The 13,733-nt window shown below is 43.3% G+C and overlaps 2 protein-coding genes across 2 annotated transcripts; one reads left to right on the forward strand and one right to left on the reverse strand.

The window, feature by feature from the left end:
* Positions 1-176: 176 nt before the first annotated feature.
* On the reverse strand, positions 177-10,634 carry zgc:66427 (uncharacterized protein LOC406256 homolog). Its single transcript, XM_061084275.1, has 5 exons — positions 9,858-10,634; positions 5,100-5,195; positions 4,886-4,991; positions 2,971-3,071; positions 177-2,175 (listed from the first exon to the last, which is right to left on the reverse strand). Exons 1-4 carry the CDS (start codon positions 10,384-10,386, stop codon positions 3,014-3,016), a joined length of 789 nt encoding a protein of 262 aa, XP_060940258.1. The 5' UTR covers positions 10,387-10,634; the 3' UTR covers positions 177-2,175; positions 2,971-3,013.
* Positions 10,635-11,885: 1,251 nt separating this feature from the next.
* Positions 11,886-13,559, forward strand: ftr66 (finTRIM family, member 66). Its single transcript, XM_061084228.1, has one exon. It carries the CDS (start codon positions 11,886-11,888, stop codon positions 13,557-13,559), a length of 1,674 nt encoding a protein of 557 aa, XP_060940211.1.
* The last annotated feature ends 174 nt before the right edge of the window (positions 13,560-13,733 follow it).

Below are 13,733 nucleotides of genomic sequence, written 5' to 3' on the forward strand. Positions count from 1 at the left end.
CACCACACAGCTTCAAGGGGGTAAAGAAAGTAAATGAGAGTAACGTGGGGTTTTAGATGTCTGTTTTTCTTTGTTTCTTTTTATATAAAACGACAACCAAACCACCACCAATCCCCAGCCCCCCCCAAAAACACACACACACACAACCCCCCCCCCAACCACCCCCTCCCCTCCCAGCCAAAGTATACAACATCATAACTTATCACCACAACAAAATGTAACACCTAATGATCAACACACCTCATCCTCCGCACTCGCTCACACACTTTTGGCATCATTTTTTTTCTAGTCTCCGATACAAAAACGAAATGAAAGAGAGCAAACGTGCACGGGTCTGCCCTCTAGTGGCGGGACGAGTCGTAGCACCTCGGCCTGCAGGTCACCGGGGGTCAGAGAGGAGAGAGAGAACCTGGGTGAGCCGAGCAGCCGGGGGGAGAACCTGTGCACCGGTCTGACCTCGCCACCGATCTATACACGCCGTGGGAACGACCAGGACACACGGCACAGACTCGCCCTGTGAGCAGGCAGCAACAGCAATCAATCTTTTGTTCTTTCCCAGTTTCCCTCGGCCCGGGCTCGACCTGCAGCCGGGCGCCGCCTCAGCTCGGCCCCGGAAACACCACAAACACCTGCTGGCACCAGAAGGTCCGTCACCGGGCAAAAGGCAATCAGCACAACACAAGGCAAAGGAAAGCCATCCAACACGCTAAGCAGTAATCATGATCATAATGTGATATCATATTTAAAAAACTTTATAAAAATAGGCAGGGGTGGGGGGTTTTGTAATAATTAACCATCAGCTGTCCATAGCCTGCAGTGTCGGGGGGGGGGGGGGGGAGGCAGATACCACATGGTGAAAACATGCCCCCCAAAAATATACATCCCTCAACCCGTCACTTTCATACCCGCTCATCCCTCAATCTGGCTTTGATGGAGCCAGATGGCAGAACTGTCACTTGGGGTCCGGTCCAAAAAACCATCCGGACGGCCCCCCCGGAGAGAACAAGGGGGGGGGGGGGGAGGAAACGCTCAAACAGCTTTCAGAAAGTAGACCAGTACCACGAGAGTCTCCCTCACTTCGTACCAATGCCACATGAAACAGGATGTTCCAAAAAAAAAAGAAGCTTTAAAATGTCAAAAGGTTAACCCGCTTCCCCAAGCAGACGTCTGGGCAGTTTACAGTAAACACACACACACACACACACGTAAACACACAAACACACACTTGTGAATGCACAAACATTCTCAGGACATTTCCTGTCCCTGGTCATCATTTGAACACACAGACGTACTCGCACACTCACAACCCAGACCTTATTTGCGGGAAATCAAAAAAAAATCAACCTTTTTAGGGACAAAAGTGCTCAAATTGGTGCCGACACCAGCGCCCCCCCGACCCCATGGATCACCGACCACCTTCCCGAACTCTCACCGAGCAGCAGCACGTTAAACTCAGCGCTAACTAACCACCTACGAGACACTGACCTACTGAGGGAAAAACAAAATTAAAGAAACGTTTAGCCCCCCGAAAGTTCCCCTGAAATGTTTACAGGTAATAGAAAACAGGTAACACCAAGTCAACGGTAGCACCCCCCCCCCAATCGCCAAAACACACACCTCGACCTGCAGCCGGTTGAGAATAAAGCAAAGTGTCTGTGGTTTGAAGAGTTCACGCTCTCAGTGGGGGGTCGGTTCATTCGGGTTTGAGCCGAGGAAAAGAAACACATTCATCGGATGCACGACGCTGAACAATACTCGTTTTTTTTTTTTGCAAAATACTTGATAAAATGACTGATCCCATTCGGAGGGGAGGAAAATAACACGGGAGCATCCAGAGTCTGAGTCTCCATGTTCTTTTTTTTTTTCCGAGCCAAGTCCGTGAAATAGAAAAAGGAACTCCTCCACTTCTGTTTCCACAAGCGTCCGCAGATTAGACCGAGCAGCCGTTTTCTTTTTTTGTTGTTGTTGTTGGAGTTTGGCTTGAAATGGTCTAGACCAAGTTCAAAATGGACTGATCCGAATGAAGAGCATGGGCTGTCCCGCCCAGTAGCCCCCCCTGCTGGGATCTTCTGCTTTCCACTCAAATATGGGCTGGCGTCTGAGAGGGACTGGGGTCTTTTTGATTATTCAATTACACATCTTTATTGGGATTCTATTAGGATTCAGTGTAGTCTCCTGTAGAAGTGGGAAAAGGGAAGAGAGAGACGATTAGACAAAGTGCTGCATATTGTAAAGAATGTAGTTTAAACAGTCTGAAAAGGAACATTCATGTTTTATAATCATATCAGAGGACGTCACCTTGAATTGTGGGAAACATGTGCTGCGCTGACTTGAAATAGAATAAACTGGTCATAACACTTTGGTGTTCACCGTAAACCTTCCTCTGGTTATACATAAAACCTGTTGCTATGGATACTGAACCACTTGACATTGATGCACTAATAATGCAGCTCACAGCGGAATGATGTGTTTACAGTGTAATGTACAAGGTGATGTACAATCAAATGGACAGGCTTATGAGACTCGGTACTTTACACATTATGGACTGACGGAATGAAATCTGGACTGAAATGTACGGTCAAAGCTCTTAAAGTTATTTCTCTTTATTTAAGTTACTTAATTTAAATCAACATTTTAGACTATTTCCTTTTATTCTTCAGATTTTTGTCATAGTTAAAAATTAAAAAAAGCCATTGGTAAGTAGGTTTACACCTGAAAAAGATTTGCTGTGATGTTTTGGTGCAAACATAAAATACAAAAATATTTAAAATTGATTATAACGCTTGTGGTTTGATTGATGACTCATCTGTGTTTGCTGGGAAAAAGCACTCGATCGACCCCAATGACCTTTTGTTTAGATTCTAGATTATGTAACCGCAACTTTTTTTTTGTATTCACAACCACGGCCCATGTGTCCCACTGAGCTCCGTCTACAGCAGCGTTCGTCCAGCGAGTCTGACGAGGTCGTACCTGAGTCGGGTTGGTCACTGTGAGGGATCATGTGACCTGGGAGTCAATCGAAGGGATGCTCGGGGCAGCACGGCTTCACTTTGGACCAGGAATCAATGCAGCTGCAGGGAGAGAGAGATCCCAGATGAGGACACGGAGATGATTTCCTTTTTGATTAAGTCTTGTTAATTAATATGTGAAAACCTCAGCAGAGGATTTGAGCTCCCACAAGGATTGTAACCACTTACTGACGATATGAAGTAACACTAGGGTTGCAATGGGGCGGAAAGTTTATTTTTTCTCATCTTATTCTACAGAACAATGCCACGTGCACTATCTCATGTGTGGAGACATTTCACCCCATCCAATGTAGAAGGAAAGGCTGTGTACATTTGCAAATACTGTGCAAAGATCTATGTTAAGAATGACACAACGATGCAGAAGCATATAGTCAAGTGCCCAAAGTTTCCTCAGGGCTCAAATCAGCCTATGACACACAAAATGTTTATATTTATGTCTGTATATGACAATGTAAATACAGTTAGTATAAATTACCCACAACATTTTCAGTTTATTCCCATTAATTCCCGTATATTCCCGTTAATTCCCGTATATCCCCATGGAAAGTTTCCAACTTTGAATATTCCCCGAATTTTGCAACCCTAAGTAACACTAAACTTGATCATAAAAATTAGCTGTGAACAAGTTTATATACTTTTATAGAAATGAAACCGCAGGTCAATTAAAAAATAACTGTCCAAACAAACTAGTAATTTACAAGTTGCAGCTTCTAGTGTGGGGACGATGTGTCACAGTTTGTAATTATTTTAAACCGTCACTGTTTTGTCTCTGAAATTCCTCGGCTTCTCCAAATCTGTGTTGTTCAACTGGATGGATCAGAATGTCAGAGTGAAAAGGACAAAGCTCAAAAACCGACACCGTGCATCTCTGTGAAAAGGAAAAAGATTAACGTGTTGTCAGGGCTGGTTCACGCAAAAAATCGACTTCAGCTGCAGTTGGATTTGCTTAAGTTTCTACTTTCTCTCCGCTTGTTATTCATCACAGTCAGGGGGAAGTTGTTAAGTGATTTTATAATTAATCTGCACTTCCAACTCTGACAGGATAAATAAGAGACAGGATCTTTAAAATGAAAGATGAACTCATCCTGGTAACTTTCAGGCCTCAGCAGGGACTGAACTGTGAATTACGGGAAACGAAAAGACTGCTCAGAAGTTGGGAAAACAAAATGAGAATGACTTGCATGTGTAATAAATGGGCTGAAACATGTATAAACACCTTTGGTCCTTTAACAACTCGATGGTAATTTCTTTTCTTTCATTCTGACATTGCACAACTCTCTTTGACGCGCCTTCACAAATGATGCGTCTGTTTTCACGGTTGTGAAAGAACAGAGCGGCCGAAACAAGACTTCACAGTTGTGAAATCTCTGTTTGCAAATATTCAAATAATTTACTTGTAAAAATAAACTGGCACAAGGAAGGAAACACAAGCAAAGTGTGTTTTCTTCCGCTACATAAAGCGAACACAGTTTTCTTCTATTGCCAAACTTATCTGTTTCATCTCATGTTTATCGGAATGATCCTCGATGGCCCCGCCTCCCAAGTGGTTATCATGAAACCTATCGAGACCATTTGATCACAGAAAATAACAAGTCTCTTTTCCCGTATGTGAAACGGCAAAAAAACAACTTCTGCTTCCTTGTTTTTCTACCTTAAACTGGTCACCACACTTTCTCAGATCAAGAAATCTTTATCTGAGCTGAACACGTTTTTCCCACCGTGTGCAGAGCAAAGAACACGTGTCCATGTTCTTCTTTGCATGACTAAAAGAACACGTTTAAAGAACACCTGCTGTGTGTTTTACCCTCCTCTTCTCTTCTCTGTCTGGTTCATGGTAATGTGAACGGAGCTGTTACCTCTTATGGTAGACGCAGAGGCAAGCCAGCCGGGCGATGGTCTCTCCCTGGACCAGATCCTCCAAACAGATGGAGCACTCTCCACTGTCTTTACTTAGCACATCCGCTGTAAACACAAACAAACACACAAAGCCACCATTAGTGTTTCCAGCTTTTTAGAAATACATAAATGAATCACACGGCAACTGGTGCGTGTCTGTCGTGCGATACTTACTATTGTAAGGTAGGGGGGGAGACGTGAGGCAGCTCAGCAGGTGGTCCTCGATCCGACCCCCGGGGAAAGGCTTCGAGCAGAAAGGACAACGGATATCTGTGATGAAGTAGAGACACAGGACAGGTTTAATGCGTTGTGTCACGTTGTGTTTGGACGTCTAGATCAGTGTCTCTCAACCTTTTTTTTTTGTGATCAACTTTTTATTTTACTGAGAAATGTAGCAAGGTACAGATCAATGTTACAGTAATCAATAACAAAATATATATTCACATGTACTCATACCTGTCAATGTATATAGACACACAAAGGTAAACAATAAAGGAAAAATAATAACTAGGAATAAGTCAAATAATAAAATAGAAAAAAAATATATATATGAAAATATTAAATAAACAAACACAAATATACAATAGGTCATTAATACAAAAACAATAACATATGTATGTAATAAAATCACAGGGAAATAAAATAAAATAAAATAACATAAATGAATAAAATAAAATAAAACTACCCCAAACACAAACCACCCACATCCCGGATCCAGCTTCCTAAAGAAACCTTAATCAGTCTCTCAACCTTTTTTCAGTGATGTACCCCCTGTGAGATATTTATTCTGCCAAATACCCCCTAACCAGGGTTCATACACATTTTGACCAATGGATTTCCTTGACTTTTAAATAACTTTTAAACCAAATTTCCATAACCAAACATTTTGAGAAATCTCGGTGTATACACGAAAAAGTGACAAAATGTAGTATTCAAACTAACAATGAGAATTCCAAGGCATACAGTATACCTTAAATGACACAAACCCACGTATGCCTGCTTATATTTTGAGCGTATTTCTTTAAAAGCATATGAATTATTTAAAACATTTAAAGCGTAAATGGACGACATGAAAATATGAATTTAACAAATTTCTCTGACTTTTCCAAAACTTTTGGGAGAGTACTTTTTTTCCATGACTTTTCCAGGCCTGGAAAAACACATTTTAAAATTCCATGACTTTTCCAGGTTTTCCATGACCGTACGAACCCTGCCTAACCAGCACAAAGCATTTTTGGTTGAAAAAAAGATGTAATACACAGTGCTGTGCCATCAGTGTCTGATATATTAAACCTTTGTAACATTACACTTTTAAATTTCAAACATTTGAAAAACATCAACAAAACATTTTAAAACTCCATCACTTGTTGGAGGCTCTGTGGATCTATTGGAGCCAACCACTTCCATATTTTCTGGGACTGCCAAGCAATGAGGTCTTATTGGGAAGAGATCCACAAACATATTAACAATGTATTTAATGTGAACATCCCATTAAAATGTGAAACTTTGTTTTTGGGCAATATATTGTTTGAAATGTGGAACATAAAAGACAAAAAACTGCTCGTTATACTGTTGGCAGCTAGTAAGAAATGTGTCACGAGGAAATGGTTAAAAGTGGACCCTCCCACCATTGATGAATGGATTGAAATTGTTTATGAGATTTATGTTATGGAAAAGATCTCTTTTTCCCTCAAGGCCGAGAAAGACATTTTTTATAAGACCTGGACCAAATGGACTGAGTATGTAAAACCAGTTAGATCTGATTTTATTTGAATAAACTTGTGTTTTGTGTGATCCTCCTTTTTTTGATGTGATGTGCGCTCCCCGGTTGTGTTCTCTTTACCTCTGTTATTGTTCCTACACGGAGTAATTTAGGTCCATAAAACAAAACCCCAGAAAGGCAGTATGAACAAAATCACCCAAACTTACTACATCCATCCTTTCTTATGTCCTTGACAGACTAAAACTGTATTTAATGTATGTGATGGAAATGTGCCTTTCTAAATAAAAAGAGAATTTCAAAAAAACTCCATCACTATGCATAACATTGCTCATTTGTCGTGGTCTCTCTTAGTAGTGTTTGGAAATAAAAAGATGACGGGTAGGTTAAACCATCTTGGTATGGGGGAGACTCTGGGTTTTTAGGATAATGAAATTGAAAAGCCAACTATATAAAATTCAGTTTATGAACTTAGACTTGCACAAAAAAATCTCACGTACCCCTATGATGCAGCAGGACTGCTTGACATACCGTATTGAAGTTATCCTTCAAAATGTTTACCCTATCAATGCTGCTAATAAACTTTTATCTTGATGTTTTACTACACTTATTCCTACATCTATTGCACTTGTGTCTGTCCTGGGAGACAGATCCTCACATGACGCTCTCTGAGGTTTCTACATATTTTTACCCTGTTTAAAGTTTTTTTTTGTAGTTTTTCCTGACTCTTGTGTGGTTTAGGTCAGAGGATGTCATGCTAAAGCCCTATGAGACGAATTGTGATTTGTGAATATGGGCTATACAAATAAAATTTGATTGATTGATTGATATTTGAGAACCACTAGATGACACAAAGCCAGGAGCAGACAGACACACAAGCAGGACGTGTAGAAGGACACTCTCTCGTCCTGCAGATGATGTGAATGGGTGTCTAACTTTGAGTGGAGCTGACCCAGGATAGTTAGAAGCTTTATTTGACTGCATGTAAATCAGTGTCTGTGTCCCGAGCCGCCCCCTGGACGGGACAGACAGGCAGGACCGTCCCCTCGCTGCCCTACATTCTCCTCCATCTCTGAACCGCTGCCAGCAGTTTGAAGTTGTGTGACCCATTTCCCCTACACTTGCTGGAGGGCTGGCCCGGGAAGCCCTCTTCTTTTTTTTTTTAAACTCTTTATTTATAGATCGTTTTCATCTTTTAGCACACGGGGTTAAACAAAAGACAAATACAAAACATTGAACAATTACCCAAATTCAAGGTCCAGGGGTGATCAATAAATATCATATAGTATCAAACCCAGTGCGTGCATACAGTCTCACTCATTGGCCAAGTAGGCTTCCCATTTCTGCCATCGTTTTTCACCTAAATCTTTTTGGAGTCTGACTGAATAAGTCATTTGCTCTAGTACATTTTTATAGTTGTTTTACAATATTAACAAAAGAGTCTGTAGTGGCACTGTTTTCTGGAGCCAACATTTTGTGATGGCCTTTTTACTTGCAGCCAGCAAGACCCTAAGTAGGTATCAGCTTTACTCAACCCATCTGGCATATTCCCAAGATAGAGAGTTGTGAATAATACATTCATATTAAAGCATAGGACCTTTGAAACAATGTTTTGCCACTTCTCTCCAGAAAGACTGGATGGAGGGAAGGGATGTGGGGAAAATCGATTTAGTTACAAATCGCGATTCTTGTGAATGACTATTTTAAATCGCCATGCTGCCTCCAAAATCGATTTTAAAAAAAAAACAAACATATTTAAACATACATATTTATTGGTCTATACGGGGGGGGGGGGGTAGTTGTGCACAAGACTGTTTGGGGAAGCCCTCTTCTGCTCTGTGACTCTGTGTGTGTGTGTGTGTGTGTGTGTGTGTGTGCGTCTGACACAAACACCAAGCACCCACTTTCACTTCCTCTGCAAACTCTTGTTCCAATTTTAGATGCATTTCACGGAAGCAGCGACCAGTGGCTCGTGTTGTCAACCTGCTGCAGGCTGCAGAGACACTGTCCCCAGGCTGCAGAGACACTGTCCCCAGGCTGCAGAGACACTGTCCCCAGGCTGCAGAGACACTGTCCCCAGGCTGCAGAGACACTGTCCCCAGGCTGCAGAGACACTGTCCCCAGGCTGTGAGACCTGAGAGAGCCAGCGTGTAATCACTTCCAGGTTTGACCCATAGACTGTATATATGGTTTGACCTCACAGCTTCTGCACAAAAGAGCCTCTTGATGGTTTCTAGTGAGCGAGCAAGCACGAGAAAAGAGATAATCTCCTCAGGAATGTAAATTCCACATGTAATCCATTTTAATTTCATACTGGGTGAACTGAGGGGTTGTTACACCCGGGGAGATGTTTAGATGCAGAATCAGATTAAATACCCAGAACTATATTTCTTAAACGCACTGTGGGATACAGAGCCATGAAGTCATGGAACCTACTACCAACAGAAATTATAAACGTGACATGTAAATGTATGTTCAAAAAGCAAATAATGAAACACTTGGGTACAACATACCTGTGACACTACTAGATGGTGTTGTACTGTACATACATGTGTAGGATTCTATTAAATGGTTTGACGTTTTCACTATTATGGAATTACCTATCAGTATTTTATACCATGACAAAGGTAAAACTGCATAACCACTAACTTATTTTTGATATCTGTAACATATAATTGCATGATCATTATTCAATGTATCTTAACTTTTGATATTTGTAATTCAACGTATGTTTTAAATGTTTGATATTGGTATTGTAATGTATGTTTTAAATGTTTGATATCTGTATGTATGTCTTCAATGTGGACCCCACTAAAAGTAGCTCTGTGTTAGGGTTGAGCTAATGGGGATGCTTCTAAATAAACAAATAAACAAATATATTCTCTCTAACTTTAAACTCCATTTTCTCTGAACCCACGTCACTCCTTCCTATTTCCTGCTGCTGGTTTATCATCGGTCCGATTTAAGCATCATCTGTCATAACCCCTGAATGCCATCGCACATTTTGATGCTGATGATGCAACGAGTTATTTCCTTTTTGCTCATGTTGCCAAGATGTGACACATCCAGGACTTTCCGAGCAGCCGCGGCTGAACGTGGCCCCGGGTACGAGCTGCTTTCAGCGGCTGATGGAGCCCAGGGTTAGGGTTATCATGGAAAGTGTTTAAAATGTCCCGTATAAACAGAACCAGTGTGTTACTGGGGTCACTTACTGCCATGCCGGTTGTTCACCCGGTACAGGCCGATCCAAGCCTCTGACACCGGCCGCTGGTGCGAGCCCCGGACCCGGGCGGATCTCGCCCCGACGCTGCGGGCCGAGGAGTGCCGATTCCCGGGCAGCCGCTCGGAGAAGGTGCGGTGGGGCGTGCGGCCTGTGTCCTCCCCGGGCTGGAGCTCCGCGGCGCCGGGAGTCTCCGGGCTGGTGGTGCCGTCCTCCCCGGGTGTCCCCTCGCCGTGGTGGTGGTCCTCCGCGGGGGACGCCTGGCTGATGCCCGGGATGCTGTGGTGGTCCGCGGGGCTTCCGTCGCCGCTCGCTCCGTGCTGCCCCGGGTCCGAGTCGCTGCCCTCCTCCGATCGGCTCCGGTTGGCCTCCGTGTCCTCGAAGCTTCCGGAGAAGTCCACCATGAGGCTGGTGGGTCTGGCGAGGCGGGGTCGCCGGTACGAGTCCCGCTTGGGGCCACCATCTTTCCCGAAGGCGGAGGGCGCCGGGTCCTCCTGGAGGCGACTGGCCCTGGTGCCCATCTCTCCGGCGGGGAGCGGGAGCTAGTTCCGCGGCTAGCCGAGCGGCTGCTTCCTCAGGCGGGCGAGTTCACCTCCAAACGTCCCCGGAACTCCCCGGTGCTCGGACGCGACCCGTGGGGGACAAAGACCCGTCCGGACAGCGAGCTGCTCGGGGGAGATGATCGTGGGTTCGACGGAGAAGCTCCGGCCTCAGTTCGTCTGGATTCTCCACATTTTCTCCCCTTTTTTTTTGACGTGACCGATGTCGCTGCTGCAGCGGAAACACTGAGCTCAGCTTCCTCCTGTGCGTGACGTGCCTATAGTTACGGTAGCGTCATCAACCGACCCACCAGCTGCTCAATACAAATATTTCAAATCTAGACGTAACATTTTAATAAAGATCAAAGATCAACGATCAAAGAAGGAAAAATTCCAATAACGAAACAACAAAGAAATCTAAACGTGAAACAATTGTATGTCTTAACGTTAAACATTGAAAAATCTAAACCAGAACGAAATATTAAACAATAAACAAATCTAAACATTTAAGTATTTAACATCTTAAAATTCATGAAATGTCTTATCATGAAAATATAAAACATGAAAATCCGAACATTAAAATGTGTTTAACTATATAAAACAAATCCGAACATGAAACTGTTAACAAATCTAATTTACCTATAACTACTCTAAACATGAAACTATTATCAACTTTCTCAGTTTTTTTTTAGATTTTTGCATGTTATTATTTTATTATTTTATCTTCATCATGTTATCCTTCTTTGTTTACCTGCCTTGGGTGTTTCCTCATCTCAAATTTATGAGATTCATGATATGAGCGTATTATTAGGACAGGAACTGACAGACAGCGAGGCCCTATTAACAATTGTAAGGATTATTATTAAAAAAAAATTTTCAGGCAAATGAATTGTCTTTTTGAGGGCTTTAACATGATCAAATTCTTGCCTAAATTTGCAGAAAGTTACAAAGTGGTGAAAATGTACATATTCTGGAGGAATTTTCAAGGGGTGTCGCAAAATGGCTCAACGGTGCCCCCCGAGACCCCCTGGACCCAGGGAACGTGTACAAGGTGACCGATCTTCACAAAAATCGATACACAGGTGTATCATGACCAGACAAACAGGGTGGGAGGCCCTATTGAAATTGTAAGGATTTCCTATTATTTTTATTATTTGTCATTTTGGGCTTTTTCATGGCCTAGACCAGGGGCGTCCAAACTGCGGCCCTCCATCCACTTTTAATTGGCCCGCATCAAAGTCTAAAAATATAACAGTATATCACATGTTTAAAGGTAGCTGCCTTTAAACAGTCTGACATAAAAGGCAGCAGCTGCCTTAAAACAGTTTGACAACACTGCTGAGGTAAGACCATACTGTTGTTCTTTTCAATAGTGTGTTAAAACGTGGGAAAAAGAGGAAGTGAACGAGAGAGGGAGGAGCAGAGATCTGTTTCTGTTCGGAGGAAGTGAATCTGTTCTACAGTCAATGGCAGCAGCTGAAATGGAGCAGCAGGAAAATCACCTTGCCAAACAAATACTCTCCTGTTCCATCTGTCTGGATCTGCTGAAGGATCCGGTGACTACTGTCTGTGGACACAGCTACTGTAAGAGCTGTATTAACACCCACTGGGACGAAGGTGGGGAGAGAGGAAGCTACAGCTGCCTTCAGTGTAGACAGACCTTCACACCGAGGCCTGTCCTGGGGAAAAGCACCATGTTAGCTGATCTACTGGAGGAACTGAAGAAGACTGGACTCCAAGCTGCTCCTGCTGATCACTGCTATGCCGGACCTGAAGATGTGGCTTGTGATGTCTGCACTGGGAGAAAACTGAAGGCTCTCAAGTCCTGTTTGAATTGTTTGGCCTCTTATTGTGAAAAACACCTCCAGCGTCATCTTCAGTCAGCTGCATTGAAGAAGCACACGCTGGTGGAGCCCTCGGAGAAGCTCCAGGAGAACATCTGCTCTCGTCACGACGAGGTGATGAAGATGTTCTGCCGCACTGATCAGCAGTGTATCTGTTATCTCTGCTCTGTGGAGGAACATAAAGACCACGACACAGTGTCAGCTGCAGCAGAAAGGACAGAGAGGCAGAGAGAGCTCGGGCTGAGGAGACAAACAATCCAGCAGAGAGTCCAGGACACAGAGAAAGACGTGAAGCTGCTTCAACAGGAGGAGGAGGCCGTCAATGGCTCTGCTGATAAAGCAGTGGAGGACAGTGAGGAGATCTTCACTGAGCTGATCCGTCTGCTGGAGAAAAGAAGCTCTGATGTGAGGAAGCAGATCAGATCCCAGCAGGAAACTGAAGTGAGTCGAGTCAGAGAGCTTCAGGAGAGACTGGAGCAGGAGATCACTGAGCTGAAGAGGAAAGACCATGAACTGAAGCAGCTTTCAAACACAGAGGATCACAACCAGCTTCTACACAACTACCCCTCACTGTCACCACTCAGTGAATCTACACACTCATCCAGCATCAAGATCCATCCTCTGAGGAACTTTGAGGAAGTGACAGCAGCTGTGTCACAGGTCAGAGGGCGACTAGAGGACATTCTGAGTGAGACAGAGACAAAGAGTTTACAGATTGTGTCTGAAGTGGATGATTTACTGCCACAACCAGAGCCAGAGACCAGAGCTGACTTCTTAAGATATTCACAGGAAATCACACTGGATCCAAACACAGCAAACAAATGTCTGTTATTATCTGAGGGAAACAGAAAAGTAACATGTATGAGCAAAGAACAGTCTTATTCTGATCACCCAGACAGATTCACTGACTGGTGTTCTCAGGTCCTGAGTAGAGAGAGTCTGACTGGACGTTGTTACTGGGAGTTGGAGGTGGGAGGAGGAGTTTTTGTAGCAGTCACATACAAGAATATCAGCAGAGCAGGAAACTCAAATGAATGTAGATTTGGATTCAATGATAAATCTTGGATGTTACATTTTTATGGAAACAATTATAACTTTTTTTACAACAGCAACAAGACTCCAGTGTCAGGTCCTGTGTCCTCCAGAGTAGGAGTGTACCTGGATCACAGTGCAGGTGTTCTGTCCTTCTACAGCGTCTCTGACACCATGACTCTCCTCCACAGAGTCCAGACCACATTCACTCAGCCTCTCTATGCTGGAGTTAGGGTTTATTTTTCTGGATACACAGCTGAGTTCTGTAAACTCAAATAGACTTGATTCATTAAAAGCAGTGATTTAGATTCTGTGTTTAAATCTTTAACTTCTTTTGTCTCCATGTTTGTTGATCAAAGTTCGTCGAAGTGACGTTTCTGCTATGCACAGAGAGCGGCTGTCAATCAAACAGTGACCTTCCTTTATCACACATATTTACTTCTCACTTTGTAA

Source organism: Limanda limanda, chromosome 13 (genome assembly GCF_963576545.1).
Source record: "Limanda limanda chromosome 13, fLimLim1.1, whole genome shotgun sequence".
Classification (NCBI taxonomy): domain Eukaryota; kingdom Metazoa; phylum Chordata; class Actinopteri; order Pleuronectiformes; family Pleuronectidae; genus Limanda; species Limanda limanda.

Bases quoted from the DNA above. Each gene is read 5' to 3' on its own strand.
- zgc:66427 (XM_061084275.1), bottom strand. From the start codon at position 10,386: ATGGGCACCAGGGCCAGTCGCCTCCAGGAGGACCCGGCGCCCTCCGCC. The intron at 5,196-9,857 runs GTAAGTGACCCC...ACTTCATCACAG, and splicing joins GGTGAACAACCGGCATGGCA to ATATCCGTTGTCCTTTCTGC. The intron at 3,072-4,885 runs GTAACAGCTCCG...CTCTCCCTGCAG, and splicing joins CTCTGCGTCTACCATAAGAG to CTGCATTGATTCCTGGTCCA.
- ftr66 (XM_061084228.1), top strand. From the start codon at position 11,886: ATGGAGCAGCAGGAAAATCACCTTGCCAAACAAATACTCTCCTGTTCC.